The sequence below is a fragment of the Quercus lobata genome, chromosome 4 (assembly GCF_001633185.2).
Source record: "Quercus lobata isolate SW786 chromosome 4, ValleyOak3.0 Primary Assembly, whole genome shotgun sequence".
In the NCBI taxonomy this organism is placed as follows: Eukaryota; Viridiplantae; Streptophyta; class Magnoliopsida; order Fagales; family Fagaceae; genus Quercus; species Quercus lobata.
In genome coordinates, this window is record NC_044907.1 from 47,430,089 (window position 1) to 47,455,245 (window position 25,157).

The 25,157-nt window shown below is 33.4% G+C and overlaps 1 protein-coding gene across 1 annotated transcript in view; it reads right to left on the minus strand.

Annotated features, from left to right (window-relative positions):
* Positions 1 to 24,898, minus strand: part of LOC115985351 — a 44,505-nt gene extending 19,607 nt beyond the window's left edge. Inside the window, exons 1-6 of the mRNA XM_031108298.1 lie at positions 24,541 to 24,898; positions 24,364 to 24,428; positions 14,845 to 15,348; positions 14,589 to 14,738; positions 11,518 to 11,622; positions 2,312 to 2,359 (exon numbers count right to left, since the gene is read on the minus strand). Coding sequence (XP_030964158.1) covers positions 2,312 to 2,359; positions 11,518 to 11,622; positions 14,589 to 14,738; positions 14,845 to 15,348; positions 24,364 to 24,428; positions 24,541 to 24,863 — 1,195 coding nt within the window. The 5' untranslated portion in view covers positions 24,864 to 24,898. The remainder of the gene's footprint in view (positions 1 to 2,311; positions 2,360 to 11,517; positions 11,623 to 14,588; positions 14,739 to 14,844; positions 15,349 to 24,363; positions 24,429 to 24,540) is intronic.
* Between the last annotated feature and the right edge of the window lie 259 nt (positions 24,899 to 25,157).

Sequence of the window (25,157 nt, forward strand, 5' to 3'; positions counted from 1 at the left end):
TTGTTTTGATAATAATGGATTCTTGGGAGTGGTGACCTTAAAATCACCCGGTGTGGTTTTTGCCATATTGGTTTTCCCCATTCGTAAACAAATCATTATGTCAATATAATTTCCGCTGCACTTAGTTTAATTGGTGATTTGTTTGTGCTACCACGCGTTTTGCATGTTAATTTGATTAATTAATAATCTTGGCTAATTAATCAATTAATTAATCACAAGGGGTCAATTCGTTTTTGACCTATCATAAGAGTGGAATTGTCAATGAAAACGTGTGTTGGTGAGTGTACAGTACACTAGCCAAGGCAAACATAAGTGTTGACCTGGCTGAATCCAGACCCTACACGTGGACAAGCTGTGAAGAAAGAAAATGGGACGTTGGCAAAAAGAGGGTATCCATGGCTTATGCCAATGGCATGATTACCCGTAGAGAGAGTGAAGTACGTGCCTAGCATGGACACCCAGCACCAGCATAAAAGGGAGATAGCGACTTCCTATAGGTAGAGGTTGTAGAACACTCCTTATTGGCTGAAGCTATGTTGGACCACTACTGAGGACGTGTGTATCACTCCTGACCTCCCTGATGTCCCTTTCCTTGTCTATTACTTGTCTCTCACGGTGTAGCAGAGCCACCCTTCATCCCACTACCCTGACATTGGTGAATTTTCTCTATCCTCCAGCTATAGTATAGTACAGTAGCTATATTAGGGTTTGAATGGAGGAATGAGAGCTTGACACCTATTTTTATGTGCCTAACAACATTCCTCGTATTATATGAGGAACATGTTGCTGAGCAATTAGGGCAAGAGACAGAAAGATATAAAGAGAGGTAGAAATCTAGGTAGGAAAGTGAGGAAAAGAGAGGCTTTTTGAAAAGAACATCACCATGTGTAAAACCTTAAACTTTCACATTATAAAAAGCTTTAAAGAGTGAAGGATATTCTGTCCTTCACTCGCCGTGGTTTTTCACCCCTACCTAAGGGTTTTCCACGTATGTCACATGCCTTCTTTATTTTCCTTGTTCTGCCTTTACATTCTTTAGATGTTAAAGTGTTAAAATTCCCATTTTTATTGTTCATGATATTTTACACTTAAATATACTGTTAGATCTATAACTCACTTTCTTTACAAGTTTGACGATCTAACTTGCATGTACAGTGAGATTCAGATGTTTCTTAATTGTAATCTTCCTTATTCTTCACAACATGGTGTACTTGAAACCTCTCTATGGTGGCACACATCCAAGCCCCATATTGTTGTTCTTCCTTTTGTAAAGTACCTAGACTACTCACCCATAGCTTCATTCCTTCTCATCATGGTTCATAACCCCACACCATTAGCAGAAAATCAGCATGCATTCATATTTAAACAAGATCCATTGTGGTTTAGGACCTCCCATATTCACTAGCCGACCTTTACACAGTGGCTGCGTAATATTGATATTGATCCGGACTCGTATACAACGTCCACGACAATCACCTTTGGCAGATTCCTCAACGTATTCAACCTTGCCCAAAGTGCTTCCAATGGCCTCAGCTTTCTCCCTTTTCATACATCTAATTTGTAGCCCACAAATCTGCACCCAGAAGGATGTTGTATCAAACCTAGTATCCTCCATTGTTGCAGCTTCACCAAGATGAACACAAGCCATTGTATTTATCGAAAGACCATGGTCCCTGCATCAATATACGTTTTGGGTCATCTTCATCATCAAATAAAAGCATAACTATATTGTTCCCAAGGTCGCGTGTATCAAAACTTCCCCCAGACCCCCACATGATCTTTAGTGTTCTCATAATAGCTTCCAGATTTATCCTCCGTTTGCTAAAGAACTTAGCAATCTAAACCCTACTATTTTCCACAACATTAGTAGAAAGGTTTACCATCTGGGTTTCCTTTGTATTGAGTGACAACTTAGCCCATCTCCCTTGAAGGTCGTCCATAGTATGCGTAGACAAAAAGCTAAGAAAAAAAAAAACAATAAAGATTCCACCAAAAACTGGGGAAAAGATGGTCTATCTAAGAGACAAACAAGTTGTTTCACCGTCGTAGGGTTTTCAAAAGAAAAACCTACAAATGCGAAACAATTCTTAGTTGATGTGATTATATGAATTGTCAGACACCTAATGTGAAAAACTTAGATACTAGTTTTTTAGGTTTATAGGTTTCCATTTATATTAACTAATAAAACATAAATAATGTTATTATTTTCAAAATAATATAATTCAATATCATTATATGTTTGAATTTAATTATATAATTTAATTTATTGAACTTAAGGAAATATAATAAATTGAGTTGTAAAGTACAATACCCAAGAGAGTTCGGAGTTTTGAAACTAGCTGGCTCAATGAATATATCCCTGCAATTTAAAAAACCTTGCTTAATTGTGTATTTGAAAATTATTACGTACTCTAAAAGGAACAAATGAGGTAAGCATTATATATGTAAAACCCTAAATTTTAATCCTAATTTCAAATTAAGTACTAAAATTTAAATTTCATTATTTTCCATCCTGTAATCTCACATTGTTATGAAATTCTTTCATTGTAGTTTTCTATGACGAAAGGGAATCACGGAGAAAAAAAGGATTTCACAAAATTTGATTGTCAATGTTAGCATTCACATTGGTCTCCCTAAACTAGGATAAGAGACCAATTTAGGGAACCCCAAAAAATCTTACATTGACTTCCCAGCACATCACCTAAATAAACATTTTGTTAGCATTTACAATATTTTATGCAAAACTTTTATTTTAGAATAAAAACTATGCTAACCATTTTTCAAAACACCCACATTATCTAATTTCTATCATATACTCTATTTCAAATATCATTTTCTAAAAAGGCAAAAAATACCTTTTTAATCCTTACATTTTGACTCTATTCACATTTTGGTCCTTATTTTTTAATTTTACAGTATTTAGTCCCTAAAATAAAAATAATAATAAAAAAAACCGATCTAGTTTTGGTCCCTACCATCATCTCACCAATGGAAATTATCTACATAGCAAATGAAGTGCACTATTGGCACAGTAAATGCTAACGTGACCAATAAAATAATATTTAAAAAGATTTATTTAGAATTTTAAAAATGCCTTGTCAGCAATTTAATTATAAAAAAAGCCACATTAGATCAAAATAATAATAAAAATTTCTAACCTTCTTATTTTTTAAAAAAATAAAAGAAAAGAATTAAATTAAAAAAAAAAATTCTAAAGAACATGATGAACTCAGAACATGTGTTCTTCTTGGTAAATCATGTTCTTCATTTTCTTCCCCAACTAACCTTGCCCATAAAGTTAAAAAATCCAGATTTTCTTTTCTTGTCTTGCATTTTCTTAGCAATCGAACCCATAAAATTACTCAGATTTACAAAATACAAAGACATGCCCACGAAAATTTATAAAACAAAAAGACATTCAACAAGATTTTCTTATGCTTTGAAACCAAACACAAAAACACAAAACTCAAACCCAGATTTTCAGCCCCCATACACAACTAAATATAATACTCAACCCATATTTTCCTATGTTTTTTGAGAAACCAAACACAAAACTCAAATCTCAAATCAAAGAACAAAACCCTAGATTAGAAACCACAAATAGCCACACAACCACACAACCTTAAACACGACAACCCACACCACCTCTAGCCCCAAGTATGAAAGCCTCTATCGATTTAGTCCATGGGTTTAGAGAGAAAGCCACTATTGGTTTCAGCCATGGATTTAGATAGAGAGAGTTTGGTTTTCAGCCATAGGTTTAGAGAGAGAGAGAGAGAGAGAGAGAGAGAGAGAGAGAGAGAGAGAGAGAGAGAGCTAGGTTTTTAGCCAAGATTTAGAGAGAGAAAGTGAGCTTGGAGAATTTCGAAGAGAGAGAGCTTGGAAAATATGAGTTGGGTCAGATTTTTGACTGGAAGTTAATATGAGCTTGAGTTCTAATATTTTGTTTGGTTACCAAGAAAGTTTAAGAAAAATTGAGAAAGTTACTGCAAACAATTTTTTCCTAATCTTTAAAACTGAAAAAAAAAAAAATCAATTTAAATTAAAATTAAGAAATTAGAAGTTTTTTACTTTTGGCTTTTTTAATTAAATTGTAGACGTGGCATTTTTAAAATACCAAATAAATTTTTTTAAATAATATTTTAATGGCACATTAGCATTTACTGTGCCAACAGTGCCCTCCGTCTATCACATAGATGATTTCCGTTAGTGAGATGATAGTAGGGACCAAAACAAATCACTTTTTGATTTTAGAGACTAATTGCAATAAAATTAAAAAGTAGGGATCAAAATGGGAATAGAGTCAAAATGTACGGACTAAAATGGTATTTTTGCCTTTTTTTTAATTGTTTCTCTCTCTGCTTACTGTTCATTATCTTCCTTCACCTTTGGGAAAAGCAAAAAGAAATAAAAAAGAACCAACTTGTAGTTAGACCCATTTTAATAGTGTCTATTTGTGGTTTGGACTTCGTCACTTTATCTATCTAAGATTACTTTCATTATTCCTCCATAACCCACCTCGTTAGTTTACTGTTATAAACATAAAAATAAATAAAAAGGTGTATAAATGAAGATCAAAAATTCAGAAGTGTGTAAAAATCAAGAATAAACCCACGTAAGAGAGAAAGCGGGAGTTGGACTTTGCCACATTGGAACATTTTCCCATTAAAACCACCGATTGAAAGAAACTTTGAGAGAGAAAGAGATGGCGAATTCAACTAATCGTCATCAACATTGTCCTTAGTTTTGATCATTTGATAATTCCTTAAGAAAAAGGCTCAATTGTGGACGTGGTGGTGGTAGCTATCATTCCAAGCCAAATTCCACTCTCTTTGCTCGTTATTCTCAAGCCTAGTATCGTTTCTCTTCTCCTAGTCTCCAATGTCTACTATTTTCTTTTTCTTTTCTAAATAAAAGTCTAATTTTTAAACTCTTGCTCAATCAACCACCTCTTGGCTTTCTCTTAAAACAATTTTTAATTCCATTCACTCCAAAGAAAATTGTAAATGACGATGGGGAGATGAAGGAAAAGAAAATCCCTAATGAAATATACTATATTAACATTAGTTCAATATTTAAACCCTTTAATCAAAGTTTCACGGCTTAACCACTTTTAGTACTAAACTAACAACTTAGTCAAGATTCATATTGCAAGCAAGATTAAGAACAATCTAAAGCATGTAATGAGCAATATGTAAACCACATGAAAACACCAAACTGTGTTTTCAAAGAGGAAAACCCGATCACCTGTGTGAAAAAACCTCTTTGTCGACTATCGATACCGTATTTTGTCTGGCACCAATTCACGCATCAAAATAAAGACAAAAAAATTCAAAAAAATTGGAAAATGTGCAACATTACAAGTTTCAAAGCCAAAAAGGGTAAAAATAAATACAACACGATTGGATGAAAAATCAAAAGGTCACAATATTTGAAATTCCATTTTACAGCAATTAAGACCAAAACCCTAATTGGGTATGGTCAAAAGTTGACTCTTTGATTCGACTACTGGATCGCGTGAATTTTGGACTGTCTTGTAGGGCACATTTTTCCTTTTGAAATGACAGTTTACAGGCCAAAATCAGAGTTAAAATAGATAAGATATCACCAAAATACCAAAAAACCTAACAAAATCTTCACTTTTTTTTTTTTTTTTTTTTTTTTAGGAAAAGAGACAGTTTTTGGCCTAACTTTGCGCAATCAACTGTACCGATTGGGCAAGAACTGGAGTGAGTCGGCTAGACCATCTTGAAGAAAAAGGTTTTATCTATTTTTAATAAAAAGGGCTTGAAGATATCTGCCCCAGATTGAAAGATACAAATTTTTTAAGAAAAAACATCACAGAATATTTTAGCACTGCATCACTTGCCTTCCAAGCATGATATCTCCACGACTGTAGCTCCAAATCAGGTGAAGTTAGGAACGTTGGAAACTAGACATCCAGAAATTTCCAGGCATATAAATTTTAAGAAAAATAGAGCTCAGAAATGCCTTCAAACAGCTGTGTGAAGATCGGACCAAAAATCAGAAACAGGCAAAATAGGCTGGTGAGGTGGCAAAATTAGGGGGCTAGCTAGGTGTAACATGTTACACCTAGCTAGCCACCCATTGTAACATGTTACACCTAGCTAGCCACCCATTTCCCTCATCCCCTATAATACCCCCTCATTTTTGAGAAAAACATAGGGAGAAAAGAGAGAAAATTAGGAAAAAAAATTAGAGAAATAGTGGAAAAATTCTGAGAAAAATGCCCTAGAAATCCTAAAAAATTTATTTTCCCCCTCTCTAGGAAACCCACCACAAAAAAAAAAGCCTCTTCCCTTTTTTTACTTGTAATTTTGTGGGTAAGCTTGTAGGGATAGGGTAGTTTCTTAATAACTACACCTATCCCATTTTCTTTTACTATCTTGTAAACATCATATTTATTTATATATGAAGTGCTTTCTTTATATTGTCTCTTTATTTTGTTATTGTGCAAATATCTCTCTTTATCCTTATGTCCATATTACTATTGCTTGTTTATGATATTGTGCTTGTTTCCTTGATGGGTATTGGACCATCTCCTAGGGTTTGTAAGGGAAGTACCCTTAGGGGGAAGAAATTCCATCCCACCTAAGCATCTAGGGTTTTATTTTCCTGGCTTTATATTTATGTCATCCATTTTATTTTCCAAGCAATCCCCTCCCCTTTTAATTTTTGTCATCCCTTTAATTTTCTTGCAAAATCCCCATCCCCCTTTACTTTTTTGCACATATATATATATATGTTTGTATATACACCTAAATTATATTAAAAAAAAGAAAAAAAGAAAAAAGAAAAGGATGATTTTCTACTCCCTCTCTTTTAAATGGTTTTTAAACTTCTATTTGAGCACAATATGGGTATGTCTCATAATAATGGTTGATGGCTTAGAACTCCAATTTCTTTATGATGAAGGACTCATGGAGCTTGAAAGGGATTAAAATCTATTTAAGAGAGACAAAAAAAGAAACTTTTCAATCAACCTTTACAATATTTCACCTCTTTACTTTTATGCCATTTAAATTTCTGCACTTTACTTTCCTTGCAATTTATTTTCTGCACTTTATTATTGTTGTCCTTTTATTTTTCTCATAAATAATGTGGCCATAAAATAAATATGGTTGGGTAAAACAACTTCTTTACACAACTATTCTAAGGAAGTGCTTCTCAAAATCCTTTTCACCCTTTTCAAAAAGAATGATGAAGTTTTCTTAAAAAAAGGAGAGTTTTTCCAAAAGATGCTTTGCTAAAAAAAATCTCTTCCTTTCAAAAAGTTTCCAAAAAAAAATATCCCTTCATTCTTTTCTTAAAAATTTAAAGGTGTTCTAAAAAAAATGTTTCTCTAAAAAAATGTTCTTGTGTTGAGGACATATTTTATGTAATTGGCTAATCCTTTAACAAAATGCACTTTACTTGTAATTGGGTAGATCTAGGATGAATTTAGTACTTCAAGAAACAGGAGTTCAAGTCAATTGTTAAAGCAATGAAGATCTGACCAAGAAACAAGTGAAGAAAGAGCTGTTCACTAAAGCTCGACAGAAGTCTCGACAGAATCCTTTCTATCAAGATTTAATGTTGAAGCTCGATAGAAACTACACACAAGCTGTTTCTGTCAAGACTTACGAAATCAGGCTTTTCAGATCTGATTGCATGTAGATTGTTGTATATTTGTGTAGGGTTTCTCTTCTCACAACCATATATAAGGATTATTTTAAAGGCCGTCATATATGCATTGAGTGACCTAGTGCCTTATTCTCTCTGAAAGAATTTACTGTGTTTTTATGCCAAAAGGTTTTGTAACCAAGGAGCTTCCTGATCTTCATTGTGCATGAAGTGAAGAACTTTGCAGCCAACAACCTTCTTCAAGTTGTTGGAGTTAGTCACGTATTGGGATCCGTGCATCATTGGTTAGTCACATACTGGGATTTGTGCATTAAACGAAAAGAGTGCCACTATAAGATCAAGTCCAATTGGGTATTGGAGTGAAGATTCAACTGTAGGTTGGTAATTTGGGATAGGCCAAGGGTAGTTGGTAAGATTCTTTTTACTTGTAATCACTTGATTATTTATTAGTGGATTCTTGAGAGTGGTGACCTTAAAATCACTTGGTGGTTTTCTCCATTCGTAAACAAATCACCATGTCAAATTTAATTTCCGCTACATTTAATTTAGTTGGTGATTTATTTGTGCTACCATGCCATTGCATGTAATTGAACCTAATTAATTAACTTAGGTAATTAATTAATTTGAAAGGGGTCAATACATTTTTGCCTTGTCAAGGTATTTTCAAATAGTTGTCTCAAAATATATATATATATATTTTTTTTCCTTTTCCCTCCTAAAGGGAATCCAAATTTTTTGCCAAGAAAAAGGGAAATTTTTTTTTTACCACACTAGTACATGTTTTAACCACGTTAGATTTCCCCTCAAAAATGTTTTCCCCTCCCTCTAATTAAAAAAAATATATAATAAATCAAAAAATGGGTTTCCAAAAAATATGTTTTTACCACGTTGGAAAATGTTTTCAAAAAAAGAATTTTTCAAGAACTTGCTTTCCTTTTTCTTTTCTTTTTTTAAATATGAAAATAAAAGAGAATTTTTCTTAAAAAAATAATAATAAATAGTCTTTACTGTTTTGGAATTCCTTCTAAAAAAAAAAAAGTTTTTTCTCAAAACTCCTCTATAAAAATTTTTCCAAATGAAATGTGCTTTTTCAAAACAATAAAAAGTTAACGTGGTAAACTTTTTTTCATACATTCTAATCTCAAGCTTTTCTTAGAATTGTTGTAGTTAAAGATTTGTGTTCATGGCTTGTTCCCTTGAGTCCTTGACCACCCTTTAAGCTTACATTGACCCTATCACTTTCTTTGGAAATAATGAATTTTATTTGTTATCTTTTTTTGCATGACGAAAATAAGAAAATGGTTGATGACAGCAAGGTGCTACTCTTCCAACTCCATTTTGTGTGTGTGCGTGTGCGTGTGTGTGTTGTAGTTTGTTTATTTTTAATAGCTAGTACTCACATGCTACCCATGTATTAAATAGTCTACTCGTATGGTTGTTCTTGTATATCCTCATACATGCTATCTATGTATATACCTCACATGCTTGTTTGTAAACAAGGTTCTAAAACCCGAACCGTTCACTGAACCGTAAAAGGGAGAGGTTCAAGGTTTTTGAGGCCCAACCAGGGTCGAACCGTGATGATGTCATAATTAACTAATATATCTATTTATGTGAGGGAAATTTAATGATTTTCAAGCATATATTTAATAATTAAATAAGAAAGTTAATAAAATAAAATAATAACCATGAAAACATTAAAATTTATGATTAATTTTTGAAGTAAAGTTGAATATCTTTGAAGGATTTTAATTATAATTTTTTATATTCCTTGTAAGAGATGGATAATTTAATTAAGTAGAATAGAATTGTGTTAAGTTGTTTTTTTATTAAAAAAAAAAAAATTGCATTAAGTTTACTTCAAGTAATTTTTTTGTTATTGTTGAGCAACAACTTGCAAGCTTGGTTGAGTGGTTAGGCCCCAGTTGCATATCTGACCGTGCCTACGTTCTAAACCTGGTAAGTGCATTTTTTGATTTTTTTTCTTATTTAAGAGGCATGCTTGAACTGGGGTTGGACCGCACTGTTCATGCCAATGGTTCTGCCTTGAACCAGGCGGTCCAACCCCGGTTCAAGGGGTTCACGGAATTACCTATGATGCCCGATTCTAGAGGCTTAAAAAACTGGATTTCCATCCGGTTCCCGGTTAACCCGATCGGACCGCCTGGTCCGGTCCGGGTTTAAAAACCTTGTTTGTAAATATTCATTAGAGTTAATATTCACATGCTAATTATAAGTAAATAATTACTCACATGTATATATTGTTTTTAAAACTCTTTTTTCAAAAATCAAAATGTCAAGTATTTTATTTCTATACAGAAAGATGATATTTGAAATAAATTAAAATGAGGTACTATTTTTGAATAGGTGTTGTGGGGTGCCTAACACCTTCACCACACATAACCAAACTTCTAAGTCCATGATCTTTAATTCGAGACTTTTTGGTTTGCCTTAATTAATGAGCCCTTAAAATTTGGTTTAGTTAATTAGGTAACCTAAAACTAATTAGACACATAGGTGACCAATCACACCTAATACATAAAAAATGATTGGTGGGGACTCCTAAAATAAAAATAAGAAAAATGGACTCACATACACACACCCTTACTCTAGAGACACAAGCATACAAGAGTCACGTTGCCAAGGACCCAATGTACAACCAACCAAAAGAAATTTTGGGGCTTCTACACCAACCACCCGTCGGAAAACTCCACTAGTATGAATAATGCAGTACATGGATGACTATAAACCCTCCAAGCCTATATCTCCCTATGTACTTGAGCCATCCAACCTCCTACTAGCAACCAACTTCGTAGAGTCTTTTCTTCATCTAGCTTATTGGAGTCATCACTGTTGAGCTGCCAACAAAAAACAACAAAGGACTTGGATCTGATTTGGATTCACTAAGTTTCCATCCCTTCAACAAACTCACAATACTCAAGGTTTAGTGATGGAGGTGAAGGTTACAAATTTCTCTCAAGGATATGTCATTTGTGAGAGAAAAGGAGAAGAGAGGATAAAGAGATTTGTTTCTCTAGACTAAGGCACTCTCTCTCATACAAAAGGGTTGGGATGAACAAATGCTCTCAACTTAGCAAACCCACAACCACACCCACCACTATCCACCACTGAAAATCAAAAAAAAAAAAAAAAACCACAACCCACTAGCCACAAAACGTACTCAACCACCAGCCACCACTGAAAAGAAAAAACAAAACACAACTCAATAGACACTAAACCCATTCAACCACCACCACATCCACAACTACTGCCACTGTCACCACCACCCAGAACCACAACCCCCAACCACTAAAATCACAACCAAATCACAAACCCACAACCACATCACCACCATCATCCGGGAAAAGAAATACAAAAACAAAAATCAATCAAACCCACAAAGCCCCACTGAAGCACATATCAAACCACCATAAATCTGATTGAACCACCGAAGCACAGATTGGGCCACTATAAATCCGATTGGAACCCAACCCAATTGCCACAAGCAAACCCGAGAGAGGAGAGAGGGACAAGATAGAGTGAGAAAGTTGATTTCAATTGAGAGGGAAAAGAGGAGAGGTTGGGCATGAAGGCCCTCGGTGATAGAAAATTAGAAGCAGAGGAGAAGTAAAAAGAGAGAAAAGAGAGGAGAGAGCAGTAGCACATGTGAACCAAATAAACAACATTATTTGAGTTTAACTTCCAGCTACAGTCAGCTGCCAAAGATGGTAGTATACTGTAGTTGAGAGTTAAAATTTTTTAAGTATAATATCTTTGATGTTGTGGCTATTTTTAATGTATTGGGTGGCACCACTACTATGAATGCTCTTACAACCCAAATCTTGAGAAAAGGAACTTTGTACAATGACATACCTGATCCAATAATTTCTTTGCCATTGCTTCGGCTTCTGTTTCTCGTAGGTTTTTGAATGTTCAAACGAATATCATTGATGGGACCACCTGATTGAATATGAATACCTGGGAAAAAAAAATATACACACATGCACAATTATATAATTCAAGCTTCACTAACTATTGAAATTTGGCTTTATCTAGGAGTAATTTTTATTACAACAAACTATTTTACACAATTTTATACACCCCCAAAATTAACTAGAATCATGACTTGAGTTTGTGTACAACAAATTTAACCCTTATCTTAGATTACTAGCGACGTTCAAAAGGCAACACATATAGAATCAAGAAAACTACGGATTGGATTAATGGGAATGATTTCTTCAAACAATTGATTGACACACTTTAAATATTGGAAATTTGGAAACAAAAGTAATACCGTAAAAAATAGTAAAATCTTTAAGTAAGGGACTTACATTATAGTTGTGGTACTGGTAGGAACGTCTCATTAACATTTGTGGGGTGTTAATGTTTAATTTTTATTTGTTTTGGTATAATTTAATAGTTTGGAGGGAAGTTTAAATCCTAATTGTCTTTTTTGGAAATATAAGAAGGTACAAGTCAAAACTATAAGACTTTTGGCCCAAATGTTACCCATTTTAACATGTACTATTGGAATTGTTTTTGGTACAAAACTAATTCAATAAATTTATAGATAAGACATACATCTCATAAAATCAGTCAAAATTAATACAGTCCAATGACATTGCCCATTTATGTATATGGGCGAATATAGACAAACTATTTTTTTTGTCTCAAATTTTTTGCAAATAATATAAATTTTTTTTTTTAAAATAAAGAAGTTTTTAGTGTCTGTTTTATAATAACAACTTATCTAGCTTTTTGTTTAAATATTTTTGCTGAAAGGTTTGTAGCTAAAAGCTAAAGCCTAAAAAAACAAAAGTTGTTGTTGAAAGATTTTTTATGAAAGTACTATAACTAAAAGCTAAAAACTTTAAAAAAAAAAATAAAAATAAAAAAAAGCTAATTGATTTTTTGCTGATAGTATTATAGCAAAAGAGTAATTTGGAACACTAGACCCACAATAAGCAAAAGAAGACTTGGTATTTTTAGCAAAAATTATAAAATAAGACCCATAGATAGTTGATCGTAGTTAACTTTTTGACTAAAACTTTGCAGTAAAATACATATAACATGGAATCCTAAACTTGAACCAAAATAGGCTTGGGGTTTTTGGGGACTTGCATGGGCCCGCAAACAATAAATAAGTTTCAGCAAAGGCCAATGAAAAGGTGGTGCTAAAAGCAGCCTTAACCCTTAGCCTTTTACAACACATTTAATATAAAAGTTACCAAAAATTATTTTTTTTTTTATAAATACTATGAAAATAAGTTACTAGGAATAAGCAAATCAAATCGACATATTAAACTATAGCTTTTGAGTGAAGTTGTGGTGTATTTTTGTTTTAAAACCCCTTTACCTCTCCCCTATGTATGTGTGTTTGTTTCTCAAAAAAAAAAAAAAAAAAAAACCGACATATTAATATAACTTTCTAAGTGATTATTATTATTATTATTATTATTTTGAGAATCAACTTTTTACGTAATATATTTATCCAAATTTTTTAAAGTAATATACTTACAAGGTTAAGATATAAACAAGCTAATTTATAATAAATCTTAGTTATATTCTGTATATGTTGACTCACATTTTCTGTCACTTTCTTTTTCATGTCTAAAAATAGTAAATTATTAGAATGTTATATAAGAGTAGATTTTTTTTTTTTCAACATTGATTTAAATTGGGTCATATACATTATTCTTGTGCAATATGACTTTGGTTTGATGTAAGAGTTACACGTCATAAAATATACTTTCACTTTGTGGACACACTATAAGCACATTAAAATTATAGAAACTCTATTATCAAAAGCTTTAAGAGGTTTAGAAATGCTTTTCTTATCAAAATTCTATTATAAAAAAAATTCTATATATCTAAGAAATCATTATTTATTTTAATTTATTTTGATTATTTTTAATAATTTTTTGTATTAATAAGAAAAATTGGGCATTGTGCTTGTGCCATGCGACTTGACTTAAGTGTTATCCTTTGTAGGACGTGCTTTCTCAATATACTGCACTATAAAATTAAAATAAATAAGATAGATTTTTATAAATTAAATTCCACTTAAATTTGAAGAAATTAAAAAAAAAAAAAAAATCCCGACTCCAATTAAAATTTAATTATCAAAATCTATCAAGAATTTTAAAGAAGCTTCACCATTTATTATAAATTATATTCTACAATAATTCTTGGTTTTGATAAAAACTAAACTTACACAATATATTATTTAAATAATTTGGAAAATTTTATTTTAAACCTTATAATTCTATTATCTATTTAATTTTTTAATTTCAAATATTTTATTAATTAAAATATTCTCTATAGCTTTCATATAAGTTAACCAGTACTTTGCATAAGTATACGTACACTATAATAATGAAAATGAGGTCATTTCACTTATATTCCTTTAACTGCAATGATTTTCTAAAAATTCTATGAATTTAAAGTATGACTGATCATATGCCAAGAGTCTTTTAGTTCAAGTGGTCATTCCTAAAATATTAAATTAGGATTATCTATTTCAAAAATAGATCCACGCAATTACTAACTATAGAAATAGTCCCTTATAGAAATAATTTCTTACAAAAATCCTCTTAATTTTTCTAATTCTTGCATGTTTTTTCCATAAGCATGTCAAAATTCATATTTTGATATACTTATTTTTCATTTCCAATGCTACAAACGAAGGTGCAAATTAATTTTTTAGAATTTATCTTGTAATGCTTAGAGCCTTGCGCCATCTCTTCTCTTCTCTTTTGGGCTATATCGGATCTACAAACGAAGGATATGGGTTTGGCCCTCAAGGGCCCCCTTTTTCATAGATTTTTTTTAAGGAATATCATCACATAATTCACATTGATATAATTAAATTCATCCATTATTTGCATAATACTAAAACAAGTCAACGAAAAACAAGAGTGAAGAGTAAAAGGGATGGCACTAACCGGAATAGATCCATCGTTTCCAAAATACGAGCCGATTTCCACTTAGGAAATAATCAGGCATACAAGCCAGTGCATAAAAAGGGGAGTCACCGTTTCTGTCTTGAGCAACAACCAAACGTGGACAACGCTTGACTAAATCCAAAGCAATATCTATATTGTGTTGTACCATATGGACAGAGAAATTAATCAATCATACAGAATTATATTGCGAAAATTTCAAGTAGGAAATAATACTAAATGGATAGTTATTTCTTACCCAAAGCTTTGTTATATATTGCCTCGCAAACAACTGTAGCCCCCGAGGTGCCATTTTCTGGCATTAGAATTTCTAGCGGAGTGAGCAAATAGAGATAACGAATCAATTTTAAATGCCCATTGAAAAGAGCCAGAACAACTGGAATAGTTCCTAAGTCATTTTGAATTCTGATCAAGTTCTCATTCTTTCCAAGCATGCATTCTGCTATACGGTAGTTTCCATTATAAGCTGCCCGAGCTAGAGCTGTGTAACCATAAATATCTTTTATTTCCAAATTTTCTTCAGACATTTGCTTTACCAACTCCTCCACTATATGCACTTGTCCAGCTTCAGCAGCAACATGAAGTACGGTCTGGTCCCTAACGGTGATTTTTGCACTTATTGCGTGCGGATGGCGATCAAGGAACTCCTTGGCAGCTTTCCAATCACCAATTTGCAAAGCTTTGTATAAGTCCATATAAATCTCAACGCCATCATCAAAGTTTCCCCCGTTGTCACTTTCTCCTGCCAAACTTTATTTGATCATGTATTTTTTTTTTCCAGAGAATGAAATGAAACGAAACCATTCTGACAACTACATGTCAACTATCATTGATACTTTTTGTTGATTCTGAATTTCAATATTAATTAAATACCTAGAGACATTGGATTTAGTACAGACAAGAGCCATACCATGTCAAAGCAAGTGCAATATGAGCCTAAAACAACCCTATAAAGTTTAGTGAAACTTGAGGGAAAAAATCCATAAGAGATTAAATATGATTCTTATTAACATAGTAATTATGAAGATGAGTTAGTGTTTAGGAATCAAGTCTACATAAATGTGAAAGGTTGAATAAATGTAATGCTACTAATGAATTAAGTAGTATACAAAGAGAGCTAGGGGCAATGTCAAAGCCAAATTAATTTTATGGGGTCTAAGTTTTATATATATATATATATATATATATATATTAACTATCATGAAATTCTAAATCCAAGAATAACCCCTCTCTCTCTCAGGCCTACCTTTAGTTTATATATATATTGAAGATATAGACTTAAAAAAAAGTAGAATAAACTTTGTTGTTAGTATACAAAGGAGTAGAGAGAATAGAAAGATACATGTCAACTTTGGCATTGGCACTAGTAACCAAATAGGTGGGAGTAAAATGCTTTTTTTAGATTTTGATGAACCAATAACTGAAAATGTTAGTTTCAAAGTTTTAATTACTCAAATGAAATTCCTTTGAAACAAAAAGTAAAGGTTCATATTTACTTAGAAAATATAGATCGCCATTTTATTTATGATGTCTATTATATATTTATATGCTCAGTTTGAAAACTATTATTTAAGACTAGGCCAATGTCAAGAATGAACTGATTGGACAATGGTTGCAGAGTAATTGTTGCAGCAAGCTTAGTGCAGCAGCAAGTAGTACAACAGCAGTATCAACTCAATAACAGCATGTAGTTAATGTGCAATTAGTGGCATGTACGGTTAATTGTAATCCGCACTGCTTATTTCAGTTAGGTCACATGCTTATTTGAATTAGGACATGTGTTAGTATGAGCTATAATAGTAGTTAGATAGCTGATAGGAGAGAGATAGAGTTAGTTACGATAGTATAGAAGAAGTTGTTTCTAACCAAGCCTAGCTTGAATATAAGAGGCTAGTTCTTTTAATCACGGAAGTTAAAGCAATAAAGAACTAAGTGAATTCCCTTCCAAGTCTCTAAATTCTCTCATTCTCCCTCTTAATCTCTGGGGGCTCGGTTTCCCTACAAAGAACCACTACAGTTTCCATTACCTAATTAAACAACAAACCAGCAAGACCTTATTAAGGAACGTCTTAACAGCCAACTTTTAAAAAAAGACTGATATTCTCTTGAGGGATTGTAGTTGGTTAGGGACTACGGAAAAAATGTGATAATCAAGGTGCCGATGACATTTAAATTTTGCAGGACAAACAATTTATGGTGAACAAAATAAGATGATGAGAGAATTGTCTTCCATTGAAAATCTGACCATATTTATGAAGATGTATCATTGTTAAGCAATCAAGAAATAGCTTTTAGGAGAAACTAAGCCACTGTAGCTTATTCGTAGCAATGTGAATGTGTGGACTGAAACCATCATTGCTTTGTACAAATAACTATTTTCTTCTCTTCATTGATGATTTTAGTCAAAAGATTATTTTTTTTTTTTTTCTAAAATAGAATTATGAGGATTTTAAAATTATTTAGAAAGTTTAAACTGTTGTAGATAGGTATAGTAGTTATGAAATTAAGACCTTGTGATTCAATAGAAGGGCAAATTCAGATCAAATGAATTTAAAGAATTTTATGAAACAAATAGTATTGGTCATCTTTAAGAGTCCTTAGATCACCAAATCAAAATGGCATAGCTGAAAGAATGATCTGATAAATTCTTAACATGATATCGAGAACTATGATCCAAGATTAGAGCAGACAAAAGATACAGTTACGTCTATTTAGGGGCATAACATATGTAACTGTACCATGTCAAAAGCAATCTACGCTAGATGATAAGAGTGAGAGGCATGTGCCGTTTAGTTATGATCCAATAATTAAAGGCTATAAGGTCTACAATCCAAGCATTGAAAAAGCTATAATAAAAAAAGATGTTAAATTCAATGGCATAAGTACATGGTGTTAGGGTCATAATTTGTATGCGTTGGAAATGCATTCCAAAATATATATGTATTTCAAGTCTAAGCGTAAGGGTTATATCTTATGTGATTAGAATATCTTATAGACAAACACACACTTTATATGTAATTGAGGGTTAGTTTCTAGTGTGTTCAAAAAGTCCTTGAATTTGATAACAAGTGGTATTATTGAAGATATAAGATTGACTGCTCAAGAAAAGCTAAAAATGTAGATCCTAATACCTACTCAATACTTGTTGCTCTATCGAGAGTTAATGAACCTCGATCTATTGAGCTTCAGGCAAATTGAATTTAAAATTCAGTTTTCAGCCCATGATGACTTGGATTTCTAGAGATTCGTGTAATAGGGTTCCAAAACATATAAAAGAAATATGGCGAAAAACACATTTTGGTCCCTACATTTTCAACCGATTTCCGTTTTAGTCCCTAAGTTTTTTTTTTTACCGCTTTTAGTCCCTCTCCTGAAAAACGCTTCCATTTTAGTCCCTACCGTTACATCAGAAACGGATATTGCAGACGTGGCAAACGACAAAGTTAAATAATAATAAACTAATGTCCACGCGGCCTAAATTAATAATAAAAAATATTTTTTAATGCCACATCAGCATCTAAATTAAAAATAATAATTTATTAATTTTAACTAAATAAAAAAAATTAAAAACTAAAAATCTTATGAATTGAGATCTAAGTGTGCCTTGAACAAGAACAACAAGAACACAAACCCAAATCCAAAAACACAAACCCATAAATTATTAAAAAAAAAAAAAAAAACTAACCAAAGCCAGAAATTCCAATCTCAAAGCCAACCCACAACCACCAAAATAAAACCCACAACAACCCAGGCCAAGAAAACCAACCCACAGCCACAAACCCACTAAATACAAAACAGCTTATTAAAGTAGTTGAAGCAAACTCGTCCACACCTTTTTTTTCTGTACGGAATCAAAACAAAGAGAGAGAGAGAGAGATCCGAAACTCTGAGATCTGAACGACGTCGTTGCAGATCCACCACCGATCAAGAACCAAAAAACAATGTCTTTGGGTTCATCATTCAGCGGCGATGAAACGGCACCGTTCTTCGGCTTCCTCGGCGCAGCCGCAGCACTCGTTTTCTCTTGTAAATTTTCTCTTTAAACCTAACTAACTTTTACCATTTCTTCATTTAGATCGAATCATATATTTATTGAATTTTTTTTTTTGTTGGTATAATGAAATTTAGATAATTCGATTATCGGATCGTTCGTTTTATGTAGCTCTTTGTGATTGCTTCGAATTGATTTTTTTTTTTTTTTTTTGTAGTGTTCAATTTGATTAGTTAAATTAAATTTTAGTTCGAAACAAGTCGTATGATGTTCGATTGAGTTTAATGCTTAGTTTTGATAAATCAAGCCAAATAGTGATTAGTGGGTTTGTGGCTGTGGGTTGATTTTCTTGGCCTGGGCTGTTGTAGGTTGGCTTTGAGATCGGAATTTCTGGCTTTGGTTAGTTTTTTTTTTTTTTTTTTTTTTTTTTTTAAATAATTTCTGGGTTTGTGTTCTTGGATCTGGGTTTGTATTCTTGTTGTTCTTATTCAAGGCACACTTAGATCTCAATTCATAAGATTTTTAGTTTTTAATTCTGTTTTTAATTTTTTTTATTTAGTTAAAATTAATAAATTAATTTTTTTAATTTAGATGCTGATGTGGCATTAAAAAATATTTTTTATTATTAATTTAGGTCACGTGGACATTAGTTTATTATTATTTAACTTTGCTGTTTGCCACGTCTGCAATATTCGTTTCTGAGGTAACGGCAGGGACTAAAATGGAAGCGTTTTTCAGGAGAGGGACTAAAAGCGGTAAAAAAAAAACTTAGGGACTAAAACAGAAATCGGCTGAAAATGTAGGGACCAAAATGTGTTTTTCGCCAAGAAATATTTTAGTCGTCATCAAGTAGACAAAGAAACACACATAATAGGAGTTGCTTTTGTGTGCCTAGGGTTGTAGAGTCAGTCATAGAGAGGGAGATTTATGAAAAGGAAAAGTCTTCAACAAGATCAAGTCCAATTAGGGATTGAAGTTGAGACTGATATAACTCAGTAAGTTCTACTGTAGGTAGGTACTTCGGAATAGACCTGTAGGGTAAGATTCTTTGTACTTATATTGGCCCTAAGTTGTAGGGTAAGATTCTTTGTACTTGTAGGGTAAGTTCTACTATTTGTGTTGGCCCTAAGTGGAATTTTAACATGTATTTAGGCAAGATTTCAACATGTTTACGCATTGTTTTACATGTTAGTGGTTGGCATGCACTCTAAGTGTTTGATGAAATGCCAAAATGGAATTTTCTCGTTGTTTTGGACTCTGATGAGTACCAAATTTTAGGGATTACTATGTTTTTACATTCTTAACATGTTTTAAACATTGGTTGTATGTTTCACACACTTTGCCCCATGGGTGCTTTGTTATGTATTGCTCATGCATCTCACATGCACACCATATGCACACTTGATGCACACACTTGATCACTCGACATGTTTTGCATTTCATTCATGCTAGATAAGTCTTGTTACATGTTTAGAATTTAAAACATGATATTGTGACTTTGTTTGTTTGTTTTTTATGTTCTTTCTAGGACTTTTGTTCGTTTTTATGGACTAACTTGTATCTAATCAAGTTTGTTTCCTTGTTTGTATTTGTTGTTGTTTGGTTCCTTGTTTGTATTTGTTGTTGTTTGTTTGTGTTGATGTTTATTTTGTAGATGTCTCCTATCAAGCAATCGGCCACAAAGAAGGCTTCAAAGCATCCCCGCACCTCCTTGGATTCATTCCGAAACGATGATGTTGATATGGCCTTTAATGATCACTACGAAAGGACTGTGGACTTAGAGTCCTTAGAGGGCACTTTCATTCCGGAAGTGTTCAAAGAAAGGACGTGGACGAAGTTATTGAATCCGATGGGCAATGTGTATGAAGATGTCATTCGGGAATTTTATGACAATGCCATTGTGGAAGGAGATCACATCAACTGTTGGCTAAAAGGGAGAGAGTTCTTAATCTCAAGGGATTTGATTCAAGAAATCTTGGAGGTTCATCTAACGACTCCACACACATCTCTACAATATGATGAGAGAAGGGAGAAACTAAAACCCCTTGTGGAAATCCTTGGTGGACGAATCAACAAGAAGGCCTTGCACACCATTACATTCACTCTGGAGATGTGAACTTTGGCCTATATCATGATCTTCAACCTCTACCCGGTGAGGAACTTGATGAACTTGTCAGCACCAAGGTCCATATTCCTATTTGATCTCTTCACCCACAAGGAGATCGACATCTACAGTCACATCTACCACCTTTTCACCAAAAGCATCACAAAAAGAAATTCAAGGCTAACTCTACCATTCCCAAGCCTTGTCATGTCTCTTATCTTAAGGGCAAGGGTGGAGATTCCAAATGGACTTTAAATGATGCAAAGAGAAGATCCAACAAGTGCGCAAACCATGATCCAAAGCAAAGCTCATATCCTCAGACCATCTGTTGGTGTCTCTCAAATTCCAAGAGATGAAGAAGGAGGAGACGCTAAAGAAGAAATTGAGCATTTCACTTCAGTTCTGGAGGACACTGCACAACCCTCTTCCCAAGTGCGTGCAAGAGCACCCAATCGTCTTGATCATCTAATCGGAAGGGTTGAAGAGTTGCATGTCATGCTAGCTTCCCACATCAACCATTCCACATCTCAATTCACCTACCTTGAAGGCCAGATTATTGCCTTCTTGTCTCTGATTGATGACATGATAAGGACGTAGGAGCAGAACTCAATGTTGGAGTCTGAGGCATTCTAGTCTCTTTGGCCATTCCAGTCAAAAATGGGGAGTAGTTTGAGGGGGAGTACAGCTTGATGGGGAGCATATTTTAGCATACATTGGTTTATTTTGGTGGTTTCTAATTTACTTTAAGTTTTTATAGCTTTTGGATTTTACAATGCTTTCATTTAAAGCTTTCAAGTACTTTAGTTAAAACTTGGTTTTCTTTAGTATTGTTTTGTATCTTGGTTTTTATAGCCATTTTGATGCTTATTGCTTTCTAATGCTCTTAGCTTTAGTTTCCTTAGTGCATCATGTGTTTGTTGGACATGCAATTGATTTTAGCATTGCTCTTAATTGCATTGCGTGTCCGGATGATCATTTACTTGATAAATGTTCATTGTAGTCATTTCTTAATGACTGTTCATGTTTGATTAAGTTATGCTACATAGCTTACATTTCATTTGGTATCTTGAATGCATTTTACTTGTTCCTTATACGTACCTTGTGTTCTACTTGTTGTGAGTTTAATGAAAGTTTGTTGTATATGCAAGTGTTTCAGGAAACAGGTGTATACGGTGCAAGTGTTTCACAGCTTCTAGAATTAGGTGTGAGTGAGTTTTGCCTATGTTCACAAACTCACATTTAAGTCTAGAGTCTGTTTAGGGGTTTTGTCACGGAATAGCCAAAGGGGGAGACTGTAAAGTTGTAATTTTCAACTATGTTGTGTTGTCTTCAATTTCTTGCTAAATTTGATTGTTTCTTCAATCATTTTTCCCTGTATGTATGTCGGTTTTAATTGTAAGGGATGAGTGTGAGAGATTGTGAAGACTCAAGCTTCAAAGGATGAACGAGTGGATTTCACGACTGTCTTGCGAGAAGCTTACCCGCGAAAAGAGCCACGTGTAGAGTACATGACTGGAAGTGAAGAGCCGTGTCAGGATGTATGATTTCACGAGTGTCTCACGGGTAAGGTCAACCTGCAAAGGACTCACGAAACTCTCTGTTTGGCAAAAAGTTATGTTTTGCTTTACCATGTCTTTACCCACACTATATATATCATCATTATTCATAAATTGAAATGAGTGCTTTTCAGAGAGAAAACCCTAGAAAATACACTTGAGAGTTAAAGATTGTTGTACCCACAATCATCTACACATTTCCTTGTGGTTTTCCTCAACTCCTACCTCTCCATCTCTACATCCTTGAGAGGTTACTAGCCCAAACACTTACCACACTTATTCTGAGTGTAAAGTGAGATTTTGGTGCTATTGGGAAGTATTGGAAGGAGCCATTCATTGGCAGATGCAATCAAGCTGAATTGCAGGATCCGAAAAGCTAAAGAAGACAAGGCTCTGTGAAGTTAGTTGGTAGCAGGAGCTTGGAGGGCTCAAGTACATGGGGTAGACTTGGCTTGCAGGATCTTTTGTTATTCGTGTACTCTTAAACTTTCCTTTTATTGTTGATAATCGATGAATATGGCTTAGGGTAGTGATAATGGTTATTTGCGCTTATTTACTCTTGTTCCGCACTTAGTATAAGTTAGAGTAAAAGCTACCTAACCCTAATTTTTATTTGGGAGTCTAAACAAATTTTTGTGTTTTTGCATAAATCCGAGCTTTCACTTCTCTTTGGTGGTCTCGATAGTCGCGACATGAAACTATGAAAGTATTTATTAGGACTCATTGAAGATTGCTAATAGAATTATCCGACATGAAAGTATTTATTAGGAGATTGCTAATAGAATTATCGCTATGTGCAAGGCCCACTTGAACTTAGTTAGATTGCCTTATTCATTTTCCAAAGAATTTAAACTTTTGGGATTTAACGACAATGAGTGGGCTAAAGATATGGATGATAGAAAGAGTAATATCGGGTTTGTCTTTTAAACGAGTGATACTACTTTCACTATAATACTGATTATTAAATCTCCCAATATTTAATACACTTACTTGAAATTTTAACAAATCTTTGTGGAGAAAAATGCCCCAGTACTTTCTTTTAAAAAATTAATTAATTAATAAGGAAAATGCTTTCATTCATTCAAGATAATCTCGTGTTTATTAAATTATCCTGCAATTGAGTTACGAGTAAAGGACTATAGGTTTGCTGTTAAACTTAGCCGGTCCACTGGTTTTCTATTCAATGCATCCTGTCTAGCTAGACAATGTGATACATTTTTTGCCTCTATACCTAGATCACTGAAGCTACACCTCCTAAAACTGCATGAGCTCACTCGACTATTTTGTCTTCCAAATGTTCCATGATTAGCAATAATGTTCTCCAAGCTCATCCACTTTACAGCCCTCAATAACTTAAACTTGAAAAACAAATAAGGTTATTTTAGTATATATGAAAAATGAACAAGGTTATTTTAATCTTTCAATTAGTTAGAATTTTTACGTCAATAAATTTAACTTATGTAAATGATATAATTTCATCATTTAAAATGGATTAATTTCATGGTTCATACATTAAATATTACAAATTTTAGAATATATCTAATGGCTAGTTATTTAAAATTTTAAATGACATGATAATTCATAAACTAATATATTTTTTAAAAAATAAAATTTTACCCATAAATATGAGACTCTCTCTATTTACTAAGTTTCAACATTAATTGCAAAGTGTAATTTGTAAGATTTATTCTAAACAGAACGAACAAATGAACAAAACAAATGAAGAATGGTGGCGGTGGAAACAATTGGAGCTTAATTCCGTTGTGGCGCATCACCATCTTCTTCCAATTCTTTGGGAGGGAGATTGTCCTCCTAAAACGTGACCTCAACACTTAACGCAATAACGAAAATGTATCCTATAAGACTTCTTTCTCACAATATGTTAAATCCATATACGGTATATAACACTGGATCATAAGATCATTTTTAAGGTGACGACAGTCTTTTTCCCACTCTAGGGGCCTACATTTTAGTTATTACAAATGCTTTCAAGCTGATTTTTTAATTTTTATTTTTTTGCAAGTTTGTTGTCAACTTGTTAGTATTTCGGCCTACTTTACACACACAAACATATACGCACAGAAAAAGAAAGATAGGGAGAGGTACCTGACTTAGTACTTGATTCAGGAAGCTCGTCTTTTCTCGGAGGAACTGGAGCAATACTGTCCAAACTAAAGAGAAAACCGGTTTTTAAAGTCACGAGAGAGAGAGAGAGAGAGAGAGAGAGAGAGAGAGAGATACTTGACTTTTAAGGGTATTGAATATTTGAATGATCTAAATTACCTGCTACTTGGGTCAGGACGTTTAGTTTTGTACTTCTCTGCCAAGGTATCCCAAGCAATTCTGGCCGAGCTGATTTCCCTAATATCAGAAAATGTGTCTGGCCCGCATAACATCTGGATCACATGTAATGCCATGGCATTCGTCTTGCTCCAGGCCTTAAAAGCAGTTGCATTTTCTTGTGCAGGAGGTTCGCTCCTTGATTCGACAACGTCCCAAAGATCTTGAGCCATCAAATATGTCTTCACTCGAACACTCCAATCCAAGTAGTTGTCTTGCTTAAGAACTTCAAGAACAGCTGCACTGAAGGCAGGCTTTGTTTCCATGTTTGATCTTTCAAATATTCAAATTGTGTCCGAAAGACAATAAAATGATGATTTGGTTATATCAATATGCTACGAATTCCTTGATGGGTTTTCTTAAATATGCTACTTACCACTGATTATTAACTGATTGAAATAGATCTAAACTTTTTTAAAGTTAGAAGTACCCTTTCAATTCTTTTCTTCATACTCGGTTAAAGAATATAACATAGCAACAAAGACAATGGTGTGTCATATTCTAAACCTTTTTTTATTTTTTTATTTTTACTTTAAGGGAGAAGGAACTATTAGCTTAGC